Here is a 24852-nt window from a genome sequence, read left to right as displayed (position 1 = left end):
TATAGTGTGGCGAACGGGGGCTTCTCAGCGCCTCAATTTCTAAGAATACTATAGCTGCCAACTTTTGATATCGGTTCGGCCCCACCGAACGCCATTAGGTGATCGCTGATATATTTATGAATTGGAGTAGTAGATAAAGCCTTGTGGGTTTCCGGACATAACAGTGTATGAAACATGCTAATAGTCAGAAAGTCAGCACACCCCTTAAATTTAGATAGGTCTTGGTGTGACTTTTCCACTGTTTCCTTCGCTAGGATATAAGCCTGAGGTTTTAAATTCCTTACCCACTACGCGACCAGTCGTGAAGGGAGCGCTCGCAACAATTTCCGTTGACATTCATAGCCCGGTTCATCCTTAGGTATAATATGGTAGACGAAGAGCTGCCATTTGGTAAAGGTGTCTCATAACAAAGTACATGGGATTTGCACCACTTCAGGGCTTCACTCAATATGTTCCATTAATAAAATCAGCCTTCTCATCCAGTACCAAGTCCGGAAGGATGTCGGAAGTGCTCGAAAGCCACACCGCCAACAAATTATCTAAATCTGTCTGCTCTAATTGCAGAAAGGTGGCCGTAAAGGGTCTTTTTTCGGTGACCGACATCCTCACTTAATGTACACTACGAGACTCAGAATCTTGGTGGGTAACCTTGGAGACATCCTAGCAAATTCAAGTTGTCCACTATGCCGCCTCATTTCATTTGCAGTGTCATGCCAAAAATTTGCCGCACTCCTCGATGACATAGACTGCTATCTTAAGCCACGGCGTGCTGATGCTGCAGAGAGCACGGCCTTTGTATCAAAGGAGACACAAGGTATGACTGCAACATCCCTTGTTATCCATCTCCAGGTTTGCGAGGGCACAAATCCAGATGGGTTAGAGTATTTTCACCCGGTCGACATAAAAATAAAATACCCCGGTCCGGAGCAAATATCAAGGCCGCTACTTAGTGGTGCGGAGGCCGCATATGCAGCACTGAGTTACGTATGGGGCTACAGCCAGGAGCAGTATGCTACTTTCAGAGCGAACTTGCTGCGTCCTGGGAACAAAGCGGCCCGCGTGAGCTTCCTAATTCGCTACCAAACACATCAAAGATGTCATGGCGATCTGCTCGCAACTGGACCTGCAATTTATTTGGTTTGACCTATTTTGTGTGCTTCGGAGGAGCAAAAAGACCCAATTACGCAAACGTGGGTAATACCTACCGCTGCGCGATTATTACCCTTCGGGGTAGACTCCCAGGCTGGTGTTCGCGGGTATTCATCAAATGTATTCTCTGGTCATGTTTTTGAGCGTGTCGAGGACTTAAAAGCTTATCACTGCGACCAAATGAACAACTTGAGATGAAGTGAGAGAGGATGGACATTCTAAGAGGGCCTTCTATCAACTCAATGTTTGGTATTTAGTGGATGCGAACCAATCTTTCATTGTCGCAAGGGATAATGTGGGCAGTTGCTGCGGATTTTGCCACTGGAACACAACATTCGGTTGACCATTGCCGTACCCAGCAGCACCGAGATCATTCCCAGAATCGTGGTCCTCCGGTGACCCTCTCTCGTCTTGCCTTGTCTACCTATCGGGAGGTAATTACCCTAAGCGTAGACCGGAAAACCCTGTACTCTAACAGTCAGCTATCATCAGTATATGCCCCGGCTATGACCAACGATGCCTCAAGGTAGAATCATATTGCAAATTTCGAATTAGTGCCTACAGACCTATATCCCTTGCACCGTCGTCGGCCGTGCAGATGTGGCCCGTGCGCGAAATCGCCAACAAAATATAGCCTAAGCTACGTGCTAAATTTGGGTGCAAGTTCTGTCGCATTCCGCTCTATCAATCTGGGTTATGCTGGAAGGAATATATTGAGCGTGTAAGCTCTAAAGATTAATTGACGGCAGGCTATTTGGTATGGTATTACGGCAGAATTTATGACCGCCCATAAACAAGTGGGTTTGATTGGTTGGGCTTGGGCCACAATTCTACGCACGATTTCAACGGTGCAAGGGATAGAGAACCGAAATGGGAAGGCTCTGATGGAGCGCCACCAACCACACCACCTATGACTACCTATGGTAAGAATAGGCCTGTGATTATTGAAGAGGGTAGTGAAGTGCAGAACATTATAGCTAGACAAGATTTCTCATTGTTCCTCCCTACGAACATTTCAGTTGAGACATTTGAGTGGTTTATGAGCTGTTCTACGGAATTTATTATGCTAAAAGGATGAGAAGAGCAGCATTTGGATAATGACCCTACTGAATATACAGTGTTCAATTATGTTCTGGCTATGCTTGTGGACAGCAGAAGCGGAGATATTGTACGACAGGTTGGTATTATGGCTATCCCGATTGAGGATCGGGAATCCGAGCATGCAGCGCAGAACTTGAAACAGTTGCTTTGAGGTGAAGTTATTTTTTAAACCCGCATTCGCAAAAGAAAATCTCAAACATTCCTAGATTCTAGATTGTTTGTGATCAAGCCTGTATTCTGTGCACCCAACAAAGGCTGTACAAGAACCTCACACGCTATTCTTACTCACTCGCCAAGCTTTGGATCATCGATCGCCGTCACCATCCTTGGACGATGCCTTTATCCCAATAACCCAATTCACATATCCAAATGGGAATGTATGCCTTCTCCGTCCTCCTTCAAAAACCCATCCCGCCGTGCCGCATCTCTTGATAGCTAATCCGTCGTCCCGGACTTCTGTCGTAATCACTAAGGGATCTGCAATCTCTTGGACTAGGTCCATCACCTCCTCGAATTCTCTTGTCCTTAAGCAGCTTACAAGCCCATCCCAGGTGAGCGCGGCTGGCAGAACGGGACAAATGTACGTGAAGAAAACCTGAAGAGGGTCACACCAGAACTTAAACCAGAAAATTGTGACAAGGAAAGCAAGGAAAAAATTACAAAGCATCAGCAGCAAGCAACCAATCCTGCGATCCTGCAGCTCCACTATTGCAAATCCATCGGACGTCTTCAGGGTGCTATCGAGGACCTGCTTCGCCATATCATTGTCAAAGTGATGAAAGGCGAGGCAAAATAGACGGAACACATGTGTGTCAGAGCGGAAACTGTTCTCTGAATTCGTTTCGGTGAACTCAGAATTGAGTGCAGCGATTGGGGGTGAAGTAGCATCAACAGGCTGAGGGATGAAGTTGAGGTAGTCGGAACCAGAGCTTGAAGCCATCCATGCGTCTATGTGCGGATACAGATCGCTCATTAGGAACTCAAGGGGTGGCTGCCCTGCAGCAGTTCGCGTAGCATTGATTGTTCGTTCGAGAATAGGCGTGGGGCCTCCGCCGCCGGCGCAAAAGTCAATGACTGTAAGCTTTGAGTTGTTTATAGGGCCGGTAATCTTGCTAAGAGCGGATTCAAGAATGATGGCAGCGAGTACGGCTGGTGACTTCTTTTGGATAACAGGGAGCTGGTGCTTCCACTGCTCAGCGAGCATAGCCTGACAGCAGCGGCGGAGGAACCCGGGCATTCTGTTGGTGTTTTTGTAAGTAAGTCTTACTAGAAATTGGCTGGAGTGTTCCAGACTTACATTTCCAGATCACAAAACTCAAAGAGACGCATCGGCGACTTCGAAACAAGAAAATTTACATAGCTGAGCGCGCGATTAACGAGTGTGGATGTGACCTTAGCAACTAGATCGGGAGAATAATTCGGGGACACAGTTGGTTGTCGTGCATCTCCATTGATATAGGGCATCCTAGACTGCGTAACTATCGTCTCTTGAGGAGCTGGTTGCTCTTTTGTGGTATTCGGCGTCGTCTATCACCGTGCTGAACGAGGCGTGTTTGCTCGCCTGTGACAATCAGCTGCTGCGTAGTGTGCTAGTCTAATCTCCTTTGCACAAACCTGATTTAGAATGATCTTTTTGTCCAGAAGTCATGTCAGAAATTGAAACGATGAGAATTATTAACGATTGTTATGAGTGCAGATGACGATTATTTGGAGGAAATGAAGGCATGTATGCAAAAAAAAATTATACAAATCTGGGTTTACACATACGTTGATGGCGGCCATGTAGCTTGTCAGCAGCAATTACCCGTGTTATTGTCAAAAGCAGTTGAAAGAGCGAAGTATTCCAAGTGAGGTCACGACCTGAATGCTACCTCATACTACGGACGTCTGATTTACGAGGTAACCTGAAACCTATCACGTGCTCTGAAGACATTACCTTGGGCTGGAATAATTGCTGAAGCCATCAAGCCTCGTCGATTAGGGTGTTTGCTGGAGTATGTAGCTGTCTAAAATTGCTGAAGCAACCGTATAGAACCTAGGCGCCACTTAGGCATAGTCATGAAAGATATTGTGCAAACATAACCGGCTTGTTCGTTCATGGTTCGTATGAGGGTTATAACAGTCTCAAAACGGTTGACTCTAGATGAGTGGTTGAAATGCCCCTAAGCTCGCGGAGGGGCTTAGTAGCAACTTTGATATGCTTTCCAAGTATCTATATATTGCAACTGGGAAAATGTACCAACGACGTGATCCTGTCTCCTCACAGAACCGATTCTTAGACACATGACCACCGCTTCTTGCCCAGTTAAATGCAGCAAATTCGCGAAGAGATATTATGCATTTGTTGAAACAATATGAGAGAATACGCCATTGATGCTCTTCGCCTAGATTTGTGGTATCATAGAATGTGGAAACTCCAGTGAAAATGCAGTAAATAATGCCAGAAAAACATGTTCGTCGCTCAATAACACCACCCATGCAATGTTCGTCCCATCGTATATATATCAAAACCACAGCGAGTGCGTTTAACTCTTGCGGTGACCATTAATCAGCTGCTGTCATCACTTGTGCTTGTCTCGCTAGATAATGAATGCTTCCCAATCGGTCCTAATGTCCACACCCATTCTCTTCGTCTTTTCCGACGTCCAGCGACGGGAGTTTCTGGGCAGGAGTCGCTGTCCGACTCAGATGATGAGGAGTCCCGCTTCTCGCCTGTTCTTGGTGCGCGCGACCTCGGCGACTCTTCTGATGTGGACAGCGTAGGTGAGCTTGATTGCTCCGAAGGCGATGAAGGAATCGGCGATGGTGACGCGGCTGAGGATGTTGAGCTGGATGATGCGGAAATTGACAAAGACCAGGATGAAGGCGAAAGTAAGGATGGCTTAGACTCCGATGATGTAGAATTGCTTGCAGTAAAGGTAGATGACGATGATTCGGATGATTCGGATGGTTCGGACGATTCGACTGAGGCGACAGAAGATGTCGAAGCATCAATATCCGAATGCGCTAAAGTATATTTGACAGTCTTGATCTCCTCCTCCAGAGGAGTACGAAACGACACTTTCTTCGTCGCTGGAAACATAGGACGCGAGGCAGTCATCCTGCGCGGTTGTAGTGATTGCACAGGGCTGTTGGTGAGTATTGAAGGAAGATTGTGTGAGAGTTTGTAGGGAATTCGAATGGTAGCGGAATCAGTTGATGATGCAGAGGTTGAAGCGGATGAGAGGGTTGATGCTGAGCTTGTAGTAGAGTTTGGGGTACTTGTATCGAGTCGCAATGCAGTTGCGGAGCTCGAGGAAGCCTGGGTAGCTACAGTACTGTCGATTGACAATCGAGGCTTCACAGGTTTGCCCAAGGCTGGCGCTGCCGAAACCGGTGCCTCATATGCGTTTGAGAAGGTATTTCGCACAGTGGGGGACACTGCGGAAAGAGTGTCCAGTCGAAGACTTGAGCCTTTGCCAAAGGTTCGTATCTGAGTTGTTTGAAGCTGGAGTTTCGGTCGCTGGGAGGGTGTGTCTGGTCGGATGAGAGCGGGCTGCCTTTGAGGTAATATGGCGAGTGAGGTGGTCATGGTGGAGGGTGAAATGTGTTCACGAGACTGAGAGGATGGTCGCATCGATTGCGATATAGCGAGCATCATGCGCGGTAGGCTTGTGTCGCTCGAGACGTTCGTGACCCTTTCTAAGCCCAGGATGGAGGAACCTGTCTCTGATAAGAGAGGGGAGCCGTCCTCAGGCAAGTAGTTCGTATCCAAGTTTGGAGGCGCAAGCAGTATTGCGGCTGCTGACGGAATATGATCAGCAGGGCTTACAGGGAGCCTAGGGCAGAAAACGGGAATGAAAATAAGGACCCAGCTCAACCAGGAGCAGCGGGGAGAATTATGGAGGATATATACTCAGATGAAACGGGAAGCCTGTCGAGAGACAACGTTAAACCATGCATGGCGGGCAAGGCGGGGAGGATGATTTTCGAAAATGTATGAGAACTGCATACGCAAGCGCCGGGCTTACCTTGGTCCTTCCAACCTGGACGATCGACCAATAGTTATTTATATACGCTAGCACCGTCTAGTTTTAGAACAGGTAATCAAAGGCGCTTTTTAGGGCTTTCGGGAAGCCTTAACCTGGGCATCAGCTGGGCTGGTGGCAAACCGCGACTGCATGGAAGGACGAAGAGAGCCCAGGCATGCTGGTGGGTATTGTGGGCAAGTCTAGACGTCGTTGAGGGCGTCCTAACCAACTCTAAGCATCCTTAAGCACCCAAAAGGGGAGACCGTCAGGGCTGTTCACGGCAAGCCGCCGCCAAGAAATGTGGCCAAAGTGCGCCAGAAGCCATTGCGAATCTCTCGAGTGCAGGAGGGATTGCTGTAACATTTATTTCAACCCAACTAGCTTACGAGGTTATGCGACGTGATGTCCACGAAACCGCCAACTTTACATCTCTGCGCGCCTACGAGAGAGGCTGCTGACCAGTCGTCTGCCGCTACCAACAGAGGGATGACGGCGACATGGAAACGACCAGACGCAGCAGAAGACTCAGACAGAGACATGAATCTATCATAATCCATTTCGTATGTCCTGGCTAGTCCCCAATGGCCGCATTCTGGAATCCTCACCGGCCCGTCGCTCTACGCCTTCTCTCTTCTCCGCACTACACGACTCCCTTCGCGATCTTTGCTAACGTGTTGCTGCTAATTTAACTCCTTTAGGATTACGTATGTACTTTTTTCGGCCATCTTTTCTCCCCTATCTTAGGGATGTGGGACTCCGTCTTTAATGCTCACACTGCGATCTTATCCTCCAGGATTGCTTCTACGCATCAGTCTTTGAGGCTGCGAGGCCAGAGCTTAGATCTCAAAGTTTGGGGGTGGCACAGAAACAGATTCTAGTGACGGTAAATTATGAAGCGCGCAGAAGGGTACCTAGGTAGTCCCTCCATGGCTTTGGTAGTAAGATGCTGATGAACGTAGGGCCTACATAAGCTACAAGTCTGTGAAATGGCGTCTCCCATAAAACTCACACCCTAAATGGACTGAGGTGATATAGTTAATCACGGAAGCGAAGAAAATCTGCCCTGATGTTGTGATTATTTCCGGCGAGGATCTCACAGAGTACTATCCCCATCACTCGTCTGCCTGTTGCCTGGCTAATCCCATTTAGATTTAGAAACGCATCAAAGGAGCTCTATACTTTCCTTCGTGGCTTCTCTTGGAACGACAAAGTCGAGAGGCTTGGTTTTGATGAGGTGAGTCCGTCAATAAGGATTTTGAAACTCAAACACAGCCTCAATCTGGAACTGTTTCAACAGCTTATCGTCAGCATATCACCAGTTAGGCTGCTTGCTAATGGTTGCTAGCTTTTTCTTGATGTTAGCGATCTTATCGAGCACAATTTTAGTCTGCTGAACCGGAATGATCTCAGCAACTCGTTCTTCTGCTTATCTCGGGCTGATCCTACGATAGGATTCAGTTTCGACGCCTTCTGCGTGGCAGGTGATACGTACCCCACGTGCTCGCAATACAAGCCTTTGCTTGGCGCGTCCCAGCTTGATACGCTCCGGCTTAAATTGCATCTTGGAAGCCATCTGGCTCAATTTCTAAGAAAAGAACTAGAGGAGCGAAAAGGCTTCACTTCTTCTGTAGGAATCGGGCCATCGAAACTACTTTCAAAACTCGTGGGAAATCTGAACAAACCAAAAGGACAGACTACTCTGATGCCACCGTACGTCTCAGATGGTGTAGCACCCAGCAACATCACAAACTTCATTGATGAACACCCTATCGAGAGGATTCCCGGGGTTGGATTTAGATTAGCCCAGAAGATACGAGAGTTCATTTTGCAAAAACCCGCAGAAACCGACAACAAGCTCATTTATGGACCCCCAAAAGAAAAGGTTTTAGTCAAAGATGTGCGATTGCATCCTAACATGAATGTCAAGGGCCTCGAAATGCTTTTAGGAGGACCCGGCGCTCCGCGCGGAATCGGTGAAAAGATATGGGATCTAATTCATGGAGTGGACGACACTAACGTTGGCAAAGCGCGAGGTCTGCCCAAGCAGATCAGTATCGAAGACAGCTATGTTCGGCTAGACACTTTCCGCGAAGTTTTGAAAGAGCTGCACATGCTGGCAAGAAGCCTTGTCAACCGTATGCATGTCGATTTACTCGAGGACGAGCCAGAGCATCCCTCGCCTAATGATGCAGACATGACTGTCATCGAGCCAATATCGGAGAGCGCTCTTCAAAACAAAAAGAGATGGTTAGCTCATCCAAAGGCTTTACGTCTCTCAACTCGTCCTCGTCCACCTCCCAATCCAGATGGAAGCCGCAGTCGCACCTTCAACCGGATTTCGCGGTCTGCGCCGATGCCAAATTTTTTGTTTAATCTGACTGAGAGGGTCGACGTGCTTGCAGAACGGCTAGTTACCGATGTCTTGGTTCCACTCTTCCGCAAGCTTCACCCTGAGAAGAGTAGGTGGAATCTGAGTTTGATTAATATAGCGGCTATGAACATAGTAGACGCCGCAAGCGATGGTAAGGGTGGTATGGGCAGAGATATCTCGAAGATGTTTAAAATCCAAGATAATGTTCTCAAGCAATGGAAAGTGCAAGACCGAAATCGCTCGCCAGACATATATGCTGAAGAGGAGACGGAAAAGGAGTTTACTCCAGTGTCTGAAACTGAACGGACACCATCTGTTACTCACAGAGGATCTGAAGATGTCTTGCCTCGATCGCAGGACAGCACCGTTGCCAGGGGTGACGATGGGTGGTATTCCGATGGAGATACTCTGGGTGAAAATTCGACTTTCACGTGCGATACTTGTAGAGCTAAGATGCCTACTTTCGCCATGCTGGCCCATAGCCGATGGCACTTGGAAGAATGAAGACGACGATTGCTGGTCTATTGTTACCAAGGAGATTTAGTCGTGAAGGCTGGTTGTAGTCGGTATTACATACTAATGGAACATACCGCTGAAATAACTGAAGAGGTTTTAGCGTTTTTACGACCTCTTCAATCAGGGCATTGCCTTCTCCGCACTTTAATACTTCCTATTACCGATAGATACTAAATATCTATTCTCTAACTACCTTTAGGTGCATGTACTATTCCTATCCTTTACCAACTCAGCGCGTGGAATTTACATCTTGTTGCTCCATACGCATCATTCTCTTCTAACACCTACGTAACAGACATTGCCCGCTGAAGGCCCTGCAAGGAGGTTTCTGTAGAAGGTCCGGTAGACTAAGAGGTTTATGTAAATAGTTTTACCTATTACCACTAATTTATTTCCATCTTTTCACCTCTCTTCTCATACAGTTTTCAAGCCGAGTGCCACACTGAAACTCAAGGCCTGAGACGCAGCTACCAATTATGGAATTGCTTTAGGCACTCGTCTAACTTCATGATCCTTTGGCTAAACCACTACGAATATCACCTCCACTCACATCTCTACTTCTCATCTGGTCCTCGGTTTTTCTACTACTTCTAACTCCGCCTTCATCATTTGCTCGTCAATCATTATTGGCTACTATACCTTCATCGTAACATACCTCTCCACGTCTCGCTGGCTACCGAACTATCGCTTCTCGGATATTTTATTGTCCCAAGATTGCGCAGTCACTTTTCATCTACCAACGAGCTACCAAAGCACTGCTTCTCAACTCTCAAAAGCTATCATTTCTAGGTTACCCAGCCCTTGTCATTCATTAACTACCTCCAGTTATTTTATACTTATCTCAAACTTACTGACATAATTCTTGCTACTACTGCGGCATCACTTAAGCGTTCTATAGGCTTGTTACCGTCAAGCCGTAAGTCTCGTCTCAAATCTGGGAGTCTGTCATCCTCAAGCCGCAAATTTATTAACCTTATCAACGTAAGCTGAGAACATATCACCCCAAAGCGCCAATACATTTACCATTGATTACTGGACTCTCAATCGGACTACAAAACTACCCCGCTAGGTTAGTTGGTATCCTAATTCTTGCTACCCACCCTATTATTCCCTTGCCATCTGCTCTATCACATTCTTGCTATCGATCCTGTTATGTCTTAGGTGTCATTTGATTCTTGGCCACACTGCTTACCCGGGTGGCGGGAACTCCCAGCGGTTTTTTCTGGCTCGAGCCTTTACAGAGCCGGATTTTCAACAGTTGCGGGAACGCACAAGACGGAAATGGCAGCAATTTATCGGACGGGGGGTAGATGTAGAGGAGCTGCATCTTTCAGCGGTATAGAGGCCACTGCTTTAGGCTCAGTTATCCCAGTACAAGCACACCGGCGTGCAACATCTTTCAGATATCTCTTTAGTTAATCGCAACAAGCTTCTCTGCGGCAAGCCAATAAGAATCCACATTCACTATTATCCATCATTACGACGCTTAATCGGTTTCCACAAGTTCCCGAACAGGGTGTCTGCCAGGGCCCGCACGCAGCATCATTCCTCGGTGCACCACTCAACCAGCTACCACGAGCCCTAAGGTACTCCCGCCTGCTTAGCTAGCTAGAATCCATTTGCGCAGCCTCAACCTAGCGACTCAATATGCCCATTTCCCCAGCCACTATAACCCCGTACCCTCCTCAGACACCGAAGACGTGTCCCCAGCCTAGCTAACTGGCCGTTAGCACTAGCTGAACCTCCTCTTCGTCTATCCACACCTACTGGGCCTGCCCGCGCTTTCGGAGGTCGACAGGCCCATCAGATTGATCCGTAACGCGCGGAGCGTGGTCTCTACAAGCGAGATATCCTAGATAGACTGTGCAGCAGCCTTTAAGCTTCTGCGCATTATATATGGACACCCACTAGATACACACAATATGATAAGCTCAATGACGTCTTAAATCTTTGTTACTATTTTATTTTTGTGCTATTCTGCCTAGATATTATCTTGCTCCTGTCATTTTGGGAGGATAGCTGGTAGTAATAGCCTCTGGACAGTCGGTTTCATATATTGCGTCTCAGAGATATCTGTAGATGGCATGTCTCTAACGTGGTATGCTCTTAGCTTGCTAGATTCTCGTTTTCGTTCCACAGGAAATTTCGTGAGCTTTATTTGCCTTGACAATTTATTAAACATCAAGGATATCATTGGATCTAACGTCTACGTGGTCTCACGTGCTACAATACCTTCGCTTGCTAGGCGTATTTAACTTCTCAAGTAAGCACTTAGATTTTTCATCTTTTAGCGTTACACAAAGGCAGTATATTTCTGAGAATAAAGCTAGATGAAGGGAGCAAGCCGAAGAGTTGTGATCGGCGGACCCTCAGAAGACAGCCGTGAGCAATGGCTTTAGTAGAAACCTGGTTGAGTGCAGAATACAGTGTAATGGCCGGGCTAGTCCATGGAATGAAGGAGAGGATGTAGATGTAATGGGAGCTAACGATTCTGAATTGGACGCGCGAACACGACCGAGGACAGACGAAGGGATGGTGCGTCCTTATACTCTGCTCTGAACATCCTCAGAACCCCATCTGAAACGCCTACTGCATAGCGATGAGGAAACGAATCGCATGTGAACTAATTATGGACTAGCCGGCCATGGCGCCATTTATGGTGGATGGACACCCTTTCCGGGGGATATGACTACATCATGTTCTACACTAATATCTGGATCATGAAATCCATATAGGCAGGTAAGATTTTATTTGTTAGGAGAATATCTTAAGTGTGGTGAATTTGATGCCGCAACAATTGGAGTTTAAAGCCGTTGCCAAGCGCCTACCTTCCGCATGTCATGGGGTTGACGTACGAAGACTGAATTCACTACCGAAGTCGTTCCTAACGGTCCCTCTCGCCATGTTTCCTCAAAGAACAAATCCATAACTTTCGAAGTATGCCTGGCTCTTCAAGGTTGCCCGTTAGTCTGCGCGACACTTTTAGAGCTCATAAGAGCTCCGCGCGGGGGCAGCTTCTCGCGTTGAACCTAGATGTGTACGCAGCTCTCCTCTCCGCATTACCTAATCCATTTCCAGTTGTCATTTCTGCGCCATTCATGCGCCATTTCTGATTTTGTATCGCTATAGATTCCGTAATATAATCTTCGTCCTTTTCCTGTTTCGCTGGACGCGCAAAGCCTTTTATCAATTGAAAGGCCGAGGTATCGGTGGCTCTATTGTTGACGTCTACAATTCCACCTGCCGGACCTTGTATGGCGTCTTCCTGCGCCTCCCAGGAGTGCGCACAAAGGTGCAGACACAGATTGCCGAGTCGTTGTTGAAGTTGGAAAGGCGATTGGTGCCAAGCGGCCCTGGTGTAGAGAGGACTCTGACGCTTCCTCAAGAAGGATGGTCGGATGATCAGGTCAAGGCGGCTTTGGAGAAGCTAGCGGAAATGGAACACACAAGGTGGGAGGATGGAAGAGTTAGTGGAGCTGTATATCATGGGGGTGATGAACTATTAAGGCTGCAGACGGAGGCGTTTGGAAAATTTACGGTCTCAAATCCGATACACCCAGATGTGTTCCCTGGCGTGAGGAAAATGGAGGCTGAGATCGTAGCGATGGTAAACTGGCCCAGTGTATGTGCTCATATACAACATTCTGACATTAATATTGTAGGTCTTGGCTCTTTTCAACGCTCCTGAAGGAGCAGCTGGTGTCACGACGAGCGGAGGAACAGAGTCTATTCTTATGGCATGTTTGAGTGCCCGACAGAAAGCATTCAATGAGCGGGGAGTTGCGGAGCCAGAAATGTGACTGAAATCATCTTAATCGAGGATTGAAATGAGTCGAAACTAACAACTAAATAAGGATTCTTCCCGAAACCGCCCACACGGCCTTCCGCAAAGCTGGTGAATACTTCAAGATAAAGGTCCACCTTGTGGCCTGCAAAGCACCGCACTACAAAGTGCATTTACCCTCGGTTTCGCGTCTCATCAATCCCAACACTATCTTACTCGTTGGTTCCGCTCCAAACTTCCCCCATGGCATTATCGATGATATTTCCGGTCTATCGCGCATCGCATCGCGGAAGAAGCTGCCTCTTCATGTTGACTGTTGCTTGGGATCCTTCTTGGTCCCTCTACTTGTTAAAGCAGGCTTCGAATCCGAACCCTTCGATTTCCGTCTTAAAGGTGTTACTAGTATCAGCTGTGATACGCATAAATACGGTTTCGCCCCCAAAGGCAACAGCACCGTCCTCTACCGTAGCGATAATTTGCGTAAATATCAGTACTTTGTCTCGGCTGACTGGTCCGGTGGTGTCTATGCCTCCCCTAGCATTGCAGGGTCCCGGCCTGGCGCCTTGATCGCAGGCTGCTGGGCTAGTCTCGTCAAGCAGGGCGAGAGCGGGTACGTGGAGGCGTGCCACAAGATTGTCGGGGCGACGAAGAAGATTGAGAGCGCTATCCGCGAGGACCCGGCGCTTGCAACAGATTTGAAAGTCGTTGGACGGCCGCTAGTTTCTGTTGTGGCTTTCTTGTCTAATTCTCTGGATATCTATGATATTGCTGATGGCATGAGCGATAAAGGATGGCATCTCAATGCGTTACAAAATCCACCGGCGATCCATGTCGCCGTGACTTTGCCTATTGTGGCCGCTGTAGATAAACTTATAGCAGATTTAGTTGATGTTGTAGAGGATGTGAGGGAAAAGGAGCGGAGACGGATTGTGGAGGGTAAGGGGGAAAAGGGTACAGTGAAGGGAGACGCAGCGGCATTGTATGGGGTTGCTGGGAGTCTGCCGAACAAGAGCGTTGTGGTTGATTTGGCGAAGGGATTCTTGGACACACTGTATAAGGCGTGAGAGGGCTGGGTGGTACTCATTGATAGCTTTGTGTATGTACTATGGTCTTCTTACGTGTTTGTATCCATTGGACAAATTGGGAAGTTTTTCAGCGATACATTCATAATTTACACATTTTTTATTTATACATGTCGGAGAATCTAGACGCTACTGGGAGAGGGTGATTAAATCAAAGTTTCTTTGTCCTGTGTGATTTCTTGGAAGCAGGTCGAAGGGGCCTTCGAGCCGTCTGGGTGCATTTTCGTGAACTGCTCCATCAACTTGGAGGCAACATACTTTTGTTCTTTGTGTTTTGCGTGCGAAATGGGGAGCCGGAAAATAAATTAATAAGTTGCTTTCATAAACGACATTTGATCAAATCCAAGACGTCTAGATAGGTCCATGTTGTATTGCGACCTTGTTATGATTACAGTGGCTTCGTCGCAACTGAATGCCTCCATTTGTTCACCAATACCGCCGAAAGGAAATATCTACTATACTATTCCGATGTCTATTGATCGAGACGGACAGGGAAAGTGCCATTTTCTTTCGGGAGAAGCAGTCAGTCTTGGCCACGTCGACCTAAGCAATCCGTAAGTACTCACCGCGTTGGTCATCCCACCTCTGTGTCCAGCTGCTGGGGCACAAGGAGCGGTAGGCTAGGTAGAACTTTACATCAAGTCAGTGAAGGTGCTACTCCGAAGAGATTGGGGAAAGGAAATCTTACTTGACGGCAAGGCGCAAAGTCCTCGCCTTTGGCTAGGATGCACTTGTGGTAGTCGACATAATTCTGCCAGCAGTGCTTGGTCCTGAGGAATGGGTGAGAAGATTTGCTACGTATTTGAGGTATTGGGCGGCTCTTACTGATTTGTGTTCGGGAAGCGGGCATCGAAGCCTGTGGCGCCAGGAGTATTATTAGTTTATACAGATCTAATTGACCTCGATCCTGCAAATTTCTGATAGTAGAGCATTGAAAGGCGCTGGCGTCGGCGTTGTGGGAGCTAGAAGAAGACATACCGGCTGCAAAAGGTACTATAGTTAGCTTGCGGCCCATAATGCAGCATGGGGGCTTGGGGAGGCATACCAGTGACGAACTTGAAAGGCTTGGTCTCGCGTTCTTCAGACATGGTGATATAGTCGAAGAAAGGATCGGGAGAATGCAATTGAGACCTCTGGTGGAGTTGGAGATGTCTGCGTGAGGTTGGCGAGAGTGGTTCGATGTCGCAAAAGCACCGACCTCGCGTTGGACCCGGTTAATTCGTTCGAGCTTCATCGAACCTATTCGACCTCTGACGTTCGCCCGAATATCACAGACACTCTCCACTCCGCAATCATGTTCCGCACTCGCGTTCTCAACATGCAGCCAACACGCTTCCTAAGCGTGCAGTCCACCATGAGGATGAGGCGACCAGTGCCCGTAAGCTTCACTCGCTCTCCCGCTTGATTATGTAAGGTACTAATTGAAGAATAGAAGGAGGAGCATAGCGGTGCGTGCTACCCTCAATGCCTCAGCTGATGCTGGCAAATATACTGATTTGTCTGCAGCTCATACCATTTCCCAACGTCTACGTACCTTGAGAAAGATTCCCCCGGAGTTGATTCCCCTCGGTATGTGCCCTGCTTGTCCATATATTGGGAAGCCTCCATGAGACCTTATTGACTTTGTTTACAGGTGTGGTTCTCGCGTAATACAAAGCTATATCAATCTATTGGGATATTCTTCTGACATTAGCATAGCGTTGCTGTTGGCGCTGCCTTCTTTTCTATGGGCAGGAAGCTATACACAGACAAACAACTTCGGCTTACACGGCAGCGCGGAAACCAATAGGTCAGACAGGATGAGCAGATTGCAAAACTCGGGTTGATGCAGGCTGGTTACTGGGGTAGCCTTTTGTATAAATTGGAGGCCAATTGAAAGAGTTTATTCCATTTCTCCTACGCCACAGCTCCCTGCAAATGCAGCCAAGAAAAATAACAATCCTTCTATTGAAAGATATGCTACACCGGCTTTGGACCAGCAACATCCAACCCTTCCAATCCCTGCATTGGATCTTCAGGCGCTGTTGCCTCACTCTCTCGTGCTTTCTCTGCTGCCGACTGGTCCTCCTCACTAACAGCATGCTTTGCCAGCCATCCTTCCTGTAGTATATTTAGCAATGAGTTACAAAACTACTGATTCAATGGACCTTACCTGCTCCCAAACGGCGGTTTTGCTGCCTAATCCTTCATTTTGCTCCTTCTGGGGCTTAGCTGCCGCGACTTTAATGACCCGCCCGTAGAGTTCGCTCTGATCCATGTTGTCGATGGCCTCTTTTGCATCTGCAGCTTGCTCAAACTCTACGTAGCCAAAGCCTCTGTGAGGATCGGTTGATGAGGGTAGGTCTGGTTTTGGAAGGGAGACATCCACTATCTCGCCGAATGGTACAAAAGCCGCATGGAGGGTGTGTGTTGTGACTGCATTGTCAAGACCCCCTATATACACGGTAGCCTTAAGTCGTGACGCGTCAGTCATATCGGTAACATTTTAAAGATCTACTGCAAGTGGGTGGGAGGCCTGTAAAAAAAAACATGTCACGTGCCCACCCACAAGCCTTGGCTTATTTCAGAATTCGGCCAAGGGCCACCTGGAATCCTAACGCAGCTACCAATCCCTTAGAATCTGTGACGCACCTTCCAAGCACTGTGTAGCTTGGATTTATTGTGATTATTTTCTTCTCCTTCTCTGCGCATTTTCGCCTTGCTCTCTTTCCTCGCATTCACCATGGTCCGTCTACGAGAGATCCCGCGGACTGCTACCTTTGCCTGGTCTCCGGGCGCGGCTCCGCCATTAATTGCTACTGGCACAAGAGCAGGTGCTGTAGACGCTGATTTCTCCAACGAAACCCAGTTGGAACTTTGGGATTTGGCTTTGCACAATTCAGAGCAAGGTGTAGAACTACAGCCTGTGGGCAGTATTAGTGCGGATTCAAGGTATGGTTCAAGTTGAGAGCAGCCGTCGATTCAGCAGTAGATTGCAGCCTTATTTTAAAAACGCAAACTAATATCTCAATGTTTAGATTCCATGACATTGCCTGGAGCCAGTCAAGCGAGGACTATCCGAGGGGTATAATAGCGGGCGCCCTCGAGAGCGGATCGCTAGATCTATGGGATGCCGAAAAACTGCGGACAGGTCCAAGGTTAGGCAATAAACATCAGTCTATTGTGGGCAGTGCTGAAACTTGGCAGCGATTCGTTTCTGGCTCGCTCGACTAAGCACAGCGGAGCTATTAAGGCTTTACAATTTAACCCGACCGTACCCCATCTGCTAGCCAGTGCTGGGGCCAAAGGGGAACTCTATATCACGGACCTTACGGATCCCAAAAATCCTTCCAATGCGTTTCGCCTAGGAACCTCCGCCGCGAGAGCGGATGATTTTGAGACGTTGGATTGGAATAAGAAAGTGCCTCATATATTAGCAACTGGTAGCAGTGGCGGCTTTGTCACGGTATGGGATGTAAAGGGTAAAAAGGAGAGCCTCACACTGAGTAACTTCGGAAGGAAGGCTGTCAGTGCTGTGGCATGGGATCCGGATCTCCCTACCAGGCTGATAACCGCTATACCAAGTGATCAAGATCCCTTGATTCTGGTGTGGGACCTGCGGAACTCTAATGCGCCGGAAAAGACTCTTCGTGCACATGAACAGGGCGTTCTATCGCTCTCCTGGTGCCTCCAAGATAGCGATTTATTACTCTCGTGCGCCAAGGACAATCGTACTATTTGTTGGAACCCTCATACTGGCCAGACTCTGGGAGAGTTTCCGGTTGTGACTAACTGGACATTCCAGACGAGATTCAATCCACACAACCCTAGTTTACTTGCAACTGCATCGTTCGATGGCAAGATTGCGGTCCAAACAATTCAGAATACAAGGTCAGACGCGGGTCAAAATGCTGCTACAACAAGTCAGGCTTTAGATGGTGAAGACTTTTTTGCGCGGGCTCATGTTGAGCCACAAGGCCCTGCTTTCTCTCTTCCTAAACCTCCAAAATGGCTTCAACGACCGACAGGGGTATCATTTGGCTTTGGAGGTAAGCTGGTGAGATTTGGTCCTGCAGATTCAGACTCCAAAAAGTCAAAGATTAGTATATCAACATTTGCTGTGGATACATCAATAAGTTCAGCTACAGAGGAGTTCGAGAGGACGCTACAGAATGGTGATCTTGCTGGGATTTGCGAATCCAAGATTTCTCAGGCAAGCACTGAGGAGGAGAAAGCAGACTGGACTGTTATTGAGACTCTAATATCCGAAAATCCGAGGAAAAAGCTTGTTGAATACCTGGGTTTTGCAGATACTAAAGATCGAGGCGCAAGCAAGGAGACGGAGGCCAAGGAAGCTTTGTCTCAGCCCAATGGCTCTACCGAAACACAGGATGGCGTGTCGTTTTTCGATAATCCCAATTCCGGCGACAATTTTCTCTCCAACTTGGCCTCCTCGAAAGGAGCTAAAACAAACAACCCTTTCCAAATATACACAGGATCAGAGACTGAAGCTGACAAAAATATTACCCAAGCTCTTATGCTAGGTTCTTTTGATGCGGCGCTTGATATTTGCCTTAAAGAAAACCGTTTATCGGATGCCTTTATGATTGCCATTTGTGGAGGCCAGAAGTGTATTGACAAGGCTCAGGCGGCTTACTTCAAAAGGAAAGCGGACGGCCCGAACTACCTCAGACTGCTAGCTTCAGTAGTTGGTAAGAATCTTTGGGATGTGGTTTACAATGCTGACCTTCGGGATTGGAGAGAGGTCATGGCTACGCTTTGCACATTTGCTGAGCAGTCCGAGTTCCCTGATCTCTGTGAAGCGCTCGGCGATCGCTTAGAGGAATCAATTTCTAACGGGGCTGATTCTGGTTCTCTTAGAAAAGATGCGACTTTCTGTTACTTGGCTGGACCTAAGCTAGAGAAAGTGGTGGGTAATTGGGTTCAAGAGCTTCAAGAAAATGAAACCGTAGGGTTGGCGCAGGCTAAAAGTGACACAAGTTTCTCTGTTCACGCAAGATCATTGCAAGATTTCATTGAAAAAGTCACCGTCTTCCGCCAGGTTACAGAATTCAGAGATACAGATCGTGAGAAACCGTCTAGTTGGAAGCTGGCACCGCTTTATGCAAAATACACCGAGTATGCCGATGTGGCAGCTGCCCACGGGCAGCTGCAGATTGCTGAGAAGTACCTAGATCTTCTACCAGACAAATATCCCGCTGCGGATGTGGCAAGAAACCGTGTTAAGCAGGCAACGAGGAAGGCCACACCTCAGACAGCACAAAAGCCGGCTCCGGTTGCAGGTGCTCAGCGAGGTCAACGAGTGGTGCCTACGTATCAGCCTCCATCTGTCACCACTCAACCTCCGTCCAGCTCATCTTATGCTCCTCTTAACCCCCCGGTACCTGCGCAACAGGCTGCCTCCACCTATCCAGCCGCAACAACTAGGAATGCATATACTCCTGTCGGGTATCATCCACAGCAGACTTCCCAGCAGCCTGGTTTACCTCCGCCTCAGCAGTACGGTCTTGCGTATCAGCCTCCCCAAAATCAGCACCAGCCTGTTGCCCCGCCTCCACGTGCTTTCTCTGCTTCCCCTTCTGTCCCTCCTCCCTCAAAAAGCACAAATATTTCCAATTGGAATGATACTCCAGAATTTGGTACTAAGCCGCCAACTTCACGTCGTGGGACACCAGGTCTCGGTGCGACTCCTGTATCCTCTCCTTTCCCAAACCAACAAAGCACTGGAGCACCCCCGACTACATTTCCACCGACTTATGCGCCTCAGAGATCTACGCCGCCACTCCCTCCACCGCCTAAGGGCCCACTGCGAGTCTCTTCTCCGCCGACAAGTATCGGTTCTCACAATCTGCAGAGTGATGGAAGACCATCTTCAGCGGCGAATACGTATGCACCACAACAGCAGTCATCATCATTTGCTCAGGCTCCACCCCAACCAATGGTTCCTCGCGGACCATCCCCTTACAACCCTCCACCCTCAACAGCCCCCCCGTCAAACCGTTATGCACCTGCTCCTAGCGCACAGCCTACTCCTTCGCAGGGTGTTGCACCTCCACGTCAAGTCGCACCACAACCAAACCCTTATGCGCCACAACCATACGGTCAGGGCCCTGGTCTATCCCAGCAACTGCCCCCGGGCCAAGCTCAGGCTCCACCGCCGGGGGTCGCAAGGTCAGGCCCTCCTCAGGCTCCTCCTCAAGGCCCCCTTCGAACCGGACCTCCAGGCGGTCCTCAGGGCGGTCCTCAACGATCCGCTCCAGACTCTAGACCAAGTACAGCACAGTCTCTTCGGTCGACACCAGCACCTCCTAAATATCGTAGGTTTCTAACATGTATCCGGTTTAATACCTCTCTCGTACTAATTGACCACACATAGCACCGGGTGATCGATCTCATATTCCAGCATCCGCTCAACCCATTTACGAGATTCTTAACAGTGATATGCAGCGTGTGAAGGCGAGAGCGCCTGCCCAGTACAGACAGCACATAGTGGATACTGAAAAACGTCTCAATATTCTGTTCGATCATTTAAATAATGAAGAGCTATTAAAGCCCGACACGATCCAAGAAATGAATGAGCTTGCACGGCACCTGCAAGCGAGGAACTATGACGAAGCAATTGCGCTGTTTACGGATTTGATGACAAATAAAACAGATGAAGGGTCTAACTGGATGGTATGTCTTAAGTTCATGTTTTGAATTACTACAGACTAATGACGGGACAGGTTGGAGTTAGGAGGCTGATTCAGTTTAGCAAAGGGACTCCTGCCTGAGCATCATGATTCGGTGGTTCAATGCCATTCAGGGGTTTTCTTGGAAGCACGCTAAATTTGCTGTGCTGGAATGGCTGGAATAGTCTTATTGGGAGGTTTATACGATACATGCTAGCGTGTTTGATAACCCTTGGAAGGTTGTAGACTAGGTGCAAAAGTGAACTTAGAGTCTAAACTATACACCCAATATCTACCTATGAAGCTCTTGAATATTCTTTTGGCAAATACCTCCAATTGCGCGATTTCTAGCCCAGCACCTAGACCTTCGCATTTTGGATTCCGGACACATCCTCTTATATTCCATCTGATGAATACCCTGTTATACATAACGCTGTCCATCTTCCAATACCCTTAGCGAGAAATCGAGACGCCAAAAATACCCTGCCCTCAGATATTTTCTCGTCCATATACTATGTTCCACGATCCTAGCTCCTCCATGNCATGATCACCGCCCCGATGCATCTTCAGCCAAATCTCTAGTTGCCGCCGCCCTCCTCTCGATATAAAACCCAGGAGCCGGCCGTCTCAACGCCCTCATTTCCTCCCTTGACAGCGACGTCTCGACCTCAGCAACGTCCACTAATTCCTTAACGCGCATAATTTGCCCTGCAACGTCCTGCGAGACGGGATGGTAGACGGTCGTCATACGTTTTCGAAGCCCGAGAGCTTTCAGCACGCCGGTAGACTTCGCAGGGAGGCCGATCGCGCTACGGAGGAGCGTTATCCGGAAGTAGGGCATTGCGTATGTCTGTTTAGGAAATTTGTGGTTAGGATGGAGCTAGCAATGCAAATTGAAGTATCCGGAGCGGGGACAGAATAATAGGACTTACGTGAGGATTCCCTTTTAGATTGCGCCTGAGGATTGGCGGTTTCTATGCTACTAGGACACTTTTATACTGGGTTTGGTGGAGAGGTCGAGATAAAAGTTCTAAATGGCTACTGCACGATTCCATTTTCGGCGCTAGCGTCATATGAAGGAACCCTCACTTCGAGTATCAATGACTCCAGGGTAAGAAATGATACAGGTTTGGTGCACTCAATCCTATCAAAATAGTTACTCTACCGGTATACGCGAGACTAGCCCACGTTTTCCAAGGCTTAAAGCTTCCAAAGTCTACGCAAACAATGTTAGTTACAATCCCGAGATGGAAGCAGCAAACAAGGTTCCAGCCTGTGGGCCATGGTGATTGAGATTGCAGGCATATTCTCAGTACCGAGAAATAACCATTCCTCAGATATATCATTACAATCACCTACAGGTGCCCCTACCCTGCGTAGCTCCAATAGATAAGTATTCTGACTAAGTGCCTTGGAAGCATTCATCTTTGCTTGACAATTTAAAAATGGTCCTTGTATCAAAATTTTGAACACGCATTACAATAAATAAGATAGGATGTTCATCGCTTGTAGATGTTCTTCAAGCTCTACTAAGGACAATCACATTTGAGATAGAGAAGACAAGGCCCAGGAAAGGAACCCGATGATTATCTAGTACAGTTCTTCTGAAAGTCGACTGAACTATCTGTATATTATGATTGAAGGTACATATCGAAGTCACTCGCTCATCTCAGGCGCTCCAACAGATTTTTCTTTCGTTTGACAGGTAACCATAATTATTCGGAAGTACCATTCGAAAATTTGAGCTCTGGATCGGAAAGTTGCATCTCGCGCGTTACGCCTTCCCTACCCGTCTGGATAATTGTTTAACTACCGCTAGACTTACCAAGGAGGTGGCGATAGGCACCACCCATACCTCTGGCGCACAAATCTTAAGGTAAACTAGAATCCCTACAACCAAGCTAAAGCTCCTCAAGTCTAACATAACAGCGTCCTAAGTACTGCTGGACTAGAAGTAGTCAGTAAGTAATACCAGCAAAACCCACTACCTTCTCTTTAAAAAGATTACTTGGTAACCCTAGTACCACAGCCATGCAAGCCATCAGCTCACTCCAGACACCAGTTCCCACTTCTATCCCCTCAACCTTCTACCGCGTTGGCTATGCCGGCAGCCAGACTTCCTTCTCACCCACCGTTGGCTTCCGCGCCCGTAACATACCTACCATCATCGCAAACACCCAACAATTACACTTCTACGCCTCTGCTCACTTCAATTGGGCTTCCAACATCATTAGCCCCTTCATTTCCGTCTTTGCTGACAGAATGCACGCCGAGTGTTGGGCACGCGGCTTCAGTGAGAGAAATGGGGGGAAGGAGTGCTACGTCGTTGCTGTCAGTACAGCGGCATTAGGAAGAGGCCCGATTTTCCTGGCGGCGGATTTGATTGATGCAGGGGTGCAGAGCCCCATGGAGGCGAGCCAGCATTGGAGCGAGTATTTGGTGCTATATTGTATTCCAGTTGCTGCGTTGATTGATGAGGTGGTTGTTTCAGCCGGTAAGTGAATCGATGACCCTATGCTTGATATATTGAGGTGCTAAATGGAAATAGGACTGTAGAGCGTTGAGTTCGACCCCAAATGCTCCTATATTAAACGTTGGATAATAAAGATGTCCTATGAGAAGCTAGAGTACTTTGGGGTCATATGAATGCAGTTTCATTTGTATTTTGAAGGAATTGGGACCGATTGGGAGCATAGGGGATCGTTACCAAACGTTACTAACGGCTACTCTTGACAATATATCAAGAAGTATTACCATTATTTCTAGAAGACTCGACCTTCAAATATTCGTCGTGCAGTCTTGAAGACCGTCGCACATTCCGCTTCGTTATTCGAATCCATTGTGGCATTGACCTAGATGCGGCCGCTAGAATGACCGATAGCAATCGTGTTTGTATTAGCAAGAGTACAATAGAACCCTTGATCTTGGCGGCGACAGCTGTACATAGAGCCCCAGTCAAAGGTATCGCCAATGAAGCGAACAGTGAGGTCGATGGAGGATCCTTCAACAACACTACCAGAAAGTGATTTATGCGTGCATGGCGGAGAAACGATTGCAATCTTCGGTATCGTCCTAGGAACTTCGCTCTTGCTTTTCGCCACGCCCATCGCAATTTCCCCAGCTTCCCTAATTTCTTCCAGCCATCGAAGCCTTTGGGACAGCTTATTGAAATCATTGGGAAGGATTGTTCCATCAATCCCCACATCTTCAAAACGCACGAAAGTACAGGGATTTGCTGCATCGATACAGCTAGCCTGTACACTAGCAAATCGTCGACAGCAATTCCAGTAGGAAGCAAATGCCCTGTCTTTGCTCCCCAGGACGGAAAAAGTCGAGTTGGATTTTTGCCCCCGTGCCACTGACGCCGTCAATCGAATACTCCCCCACTTCATCAGCTTAGCCATTTCTAGATTGAAACTTGCTTACGATCTCCAGTGTTCGTATTGTAAATGTTGACAGTAACTGGCCCATCCTGTATGCAGTCTACATCCTGTAGAGGTCTTTCCTTGGAGGCATATGGCCCAATCGCAGAGCTCATATTTCCGTAGTTGCTAACCATATCAACCCCGTCCCTTTCTATACCGATTCCGATGAAAGTGTAGTTTACATCTGCATCTGACCGCTCACTGCGGTCCACTATGTGGATTTTGGGTAGACTTGGTATACCAGCGCCCGTGCTGTCTAGTTGGCGGCCATAGGAATCAGATGAACTCATGGTTTGTAAAGAATATGGGATTCCATTGGGAGCGGTCCTCAGGGAGGTGATGAGGCTGAAATATGACGGCTGAGGTACCTCCGCGGTAATATGCAACTTGGGCACATATTTGCGGCGGCCCGTTTGCAAAGTTAGGACGGCTTGTAGCGAAGGTACAGATGGCGCCTTTGATAGAGTAATTTTTATATCCTGAGCTCCTAGGAAATCGCATAAATCTCGTAAAGGGCCTCATTTCCCACATTGATTCATATGTCAAGATGGTACGGAGGTAGCGGTAAAAAGTTCCTGGCCCTCCATTTTCGCGCTAGTCTTTAGTGGCTTAGTGTGGCGCATATTGGGCCTAGCCTGGACTTTACCGAGGCTTGGCGCGCACAGTGGGGTTACCACGTATATAACTCTCTCCTTAACACCACACTCTAGAGGCTTCCAAAATANATTTTATATNNNNTNNCT

At 48.0% G+C, this 24852-nt stretch overlaps 12 protein-coding genes across 12 annotated transcripts; 6 read left to right on the top strand and 6 right to left on the bottom strand.

Annotated features, from left to right (window-relative positions):
* The first annotated feature begins 1298 nt into the window (after positions 1-1298).
* Positions 1299-1761, top strand: K441DRAFT_305502 (uncharacterized protein). Its single transcript, XM_067641068.1, has one exon. The coding sequence runs from the start codon at positions 1410-1412 to the stop codon at positions 1677-1679; it is 270 nt and encodes an 89-aa protein (XP_067498147.1). The 5' UTR covers positions 1299-1409; the 3' UTR covers positions 1680-1761.
* Positions 1762-2554: 793 nt separating this feature from the next.
* On the bottom strand, positions 2555-3714 carry K441DRAFT_681658 (uncharacterized protein; the record flags this gene model as incomplete). Its single annotated transcript, XM_067651492.1, has 2 exons — positions 2555-3488; positions 3548-3714. The coding sequence occupies 2 exons, from the start codon at positions 3712-3714 to the stop codon at positions 2555-2557; spliced, it is 1101 nt and encodes a 366-aa protein (XP_067498146.1).
* A 680-nt stretch (positions 3715-4394) lies between these two features.
* On the bottom strand, positions 4395-6245 carry K441DRAFT_668754 (uncharacterized protein). Its single transcript, XM_067650047.1, has one exon. It carries the CDS (start codon positions 5819-5821, stop codon positions 4799-4801), a length of 1023 nt encoding a protein of 340 aa, XP_067498145.1. The 5' UTR covers positions 5822-6245; the 3' UTR covers positions 4395-4798.
* A 318-nt stretch (positions 6246-6563) lies between these two features.
* K441DRAFT_646269 (DNA/RNA polymerase) lies at positions 6564-9529 on the top strand. The gene is made up of 7 exons (XM_067646814.1): positions 6564-6820; positions 6959-6964; positions 7054-7167; positions 7220-7237; positions 7296-7360; positions 7410-7494; positions 7606-9529. Exons 1-7 carry the CDS (start codon positions 6758-6760, stop codon positions 9133-9135), a joined length of 1881 nt encoding a protein of 626 aa, XP_067498144.1. The 5' UTR covers positions 6564-6757; the 3' UTR covers positions 9136-9529.
* A 2497-nt stretch (positions 9530-12026) lies between these two features.
* On the top strand, positions 12027-14291 carry K441DRAFT_620823 (sphingosine-1-phosphate lyase-like protein). The gene is made up of 4 exons (XM_067645945.1): positions 12027-12184; positions 12277-12754; positions 12810-12943; positions 13002-14291. Exons 1-4 carry the CDS (start codon positions 12087-12089, stop codon positions 13993-13995), a joined length of 1704 nt encoding a protein of 567 aa, XP_067498143.1. The 5' UTR covers positions 12027-12086; the 3' UTR covers positions 13996-14291.
* On the bottom strand, positions 14126-15226 carry K441DRAFT_668748 (cytochrome c oxidase, subunit VIb). The gene is made up of 5 exons (XM_067650046.1): positions 15059-15226; positions 14839-14869; positions 14702-14783; positions 14580-14643; positions 14126-14520 (listed from the first exon to the last, which is right to left on the bottom strand). The coding sequence occupies exons 1-5, from the start codon at positions 15099-15101 to the stop codon at positions 14486-14488; spliced, it is 255 nt and encodes an 84-aa protein (XP_067498142.1). The 5' UTR covers positions 15102-15226; the 3' UTR covers positions 14126-14485.
* Positions 15227-15307: 81 nt separating this feature from the next.
* On the top strand, positions 15308-15802 carry K441DRAFT_587638 (uncharacterized protein; the record flags this gene model as incomplete). Its single annotated transcript, XM_067644680.1, has 4 exons — positions 15308-15391; positions 15446-15461; positions 15520-15586; positions 15712-15802. 4 exons carry the CDS (start codon positions 15308-15310, stop codon positions 15800-15802), a joined length of 258 nt encoding a protein of 85 aa, XP_067498141.1.
* K441DRAFT_708700 (putative peptidyl prolyl cis-trans isomerase cyclophilin) lies at positions 15713-16486 on the bottom strand (the record flags this gene model as incomplete). Its single annotated transcript, XM_067653795.1, has 2 exons — positions 15713-16113; positions 16166-16486. The coding sequence occupies 2 exons, from the start codon at positions 16484-16486 to the stop codon at positions 15973-15975; spliced, it is 462 nt and encodes a 153-aa protein (XP_067498140.1). The 3' UTR covers positions 15713-15972.
* A 133-nt stretch (positions 16487-16619) lies between these two features.
* K441DRAFT_668746 (uncharacterized protein) lies at positions 16620-21213 on the top strand. Its single transcript, XM_067650045.1, has 5 exons — positions 16620-16944; positions 17031-17150; positions 17200-20330; positions 20390-20688; positions 20739-21213. The coding sequence occupies exons 1-5, from the start codon at positions 16736-16738 to the stop codon at positions 20784-20786; spliced, it is 3807 nt and encodes a 1268-aa protein (XP_067498139.1). The 5' UTR covers positions 16620-16735; the 3' UTR covers positions 20787-21213.
* K441DRAFT_620809 (uncharacterized protein) lies at positions 20874-21679 on the bottom strand. The gene is made up of 2 exons (XM_067645944.1): positions 21617-21679; positions 20874-21534 (listed from the first exon to the last, which is right to left on the bottom strand). Exon 2 carries the CDS (start codon positions 21523-21525, stop codon positions 21232-21234), a length of 294 nt encoding a protein of 97 aa, XP_067498138.1. The 5' UTR covers positions 21526-21534; positions 21617-21679; the 3' UTR covers positions 20874-21231.
* Positions 21680-22715: 1036 nt separating this feature from the next.
* Positions 22716-23537, top strand: K441DRAFT_700360 (uncharacterized protein; the record flags this gene model as incomplete). The annotated part of the gene is made up of 2 exons (XM_067653245.1): positions 22716-23178; positions 23233-23537. The coding sequence occupies 2 exons, from the start codon at positions 22716-22718 to the stop codon at positions 23238-23240; spliced, it is 471 nt and encodes a 156-aa protein (XP_067498137.1). The 3' UTR covers positions 23241-23537.
* K441DRAFT_690456 (DUF453-domain-containing protein) lies at positions 23447-24399 on the bottom strand (the record flags this gene model as incomplete). The annotated part of the gene is made up of 4 exons (XM_067652382.1): positions 23447-23536; positions 23666-23938; positions 24048-24079; positions 24111-24399. The coding sequence occupies 4 exons, from the start codon at positions 24397-24399 to the stop codon at positions 23447-23449; spliced, it is 684 nt and encodes a 227-aa protein (XP_067498136.1).
* Positions 24400-24852: the final 453 nt, after the last annotated feature.

Source organism: Cenococcum geophilum (genome assembly GCF_001692895.1).
Source record: "Cenococcum geophilum 1.58 unplaced genomic scaffold K441scaffold_65, whole genome shotgun sequence".
NCBI lineage: Eukaryota > Fungi > Ascomycota > Dothideomycetes > Gloniales > Gloniaceae > Cenococcum > Cenococcum geophilum.
Note: the sequence above shows the minus strand (reverse complement) of the source record. Positions and strands in the feature narration are given on the sequence as shown.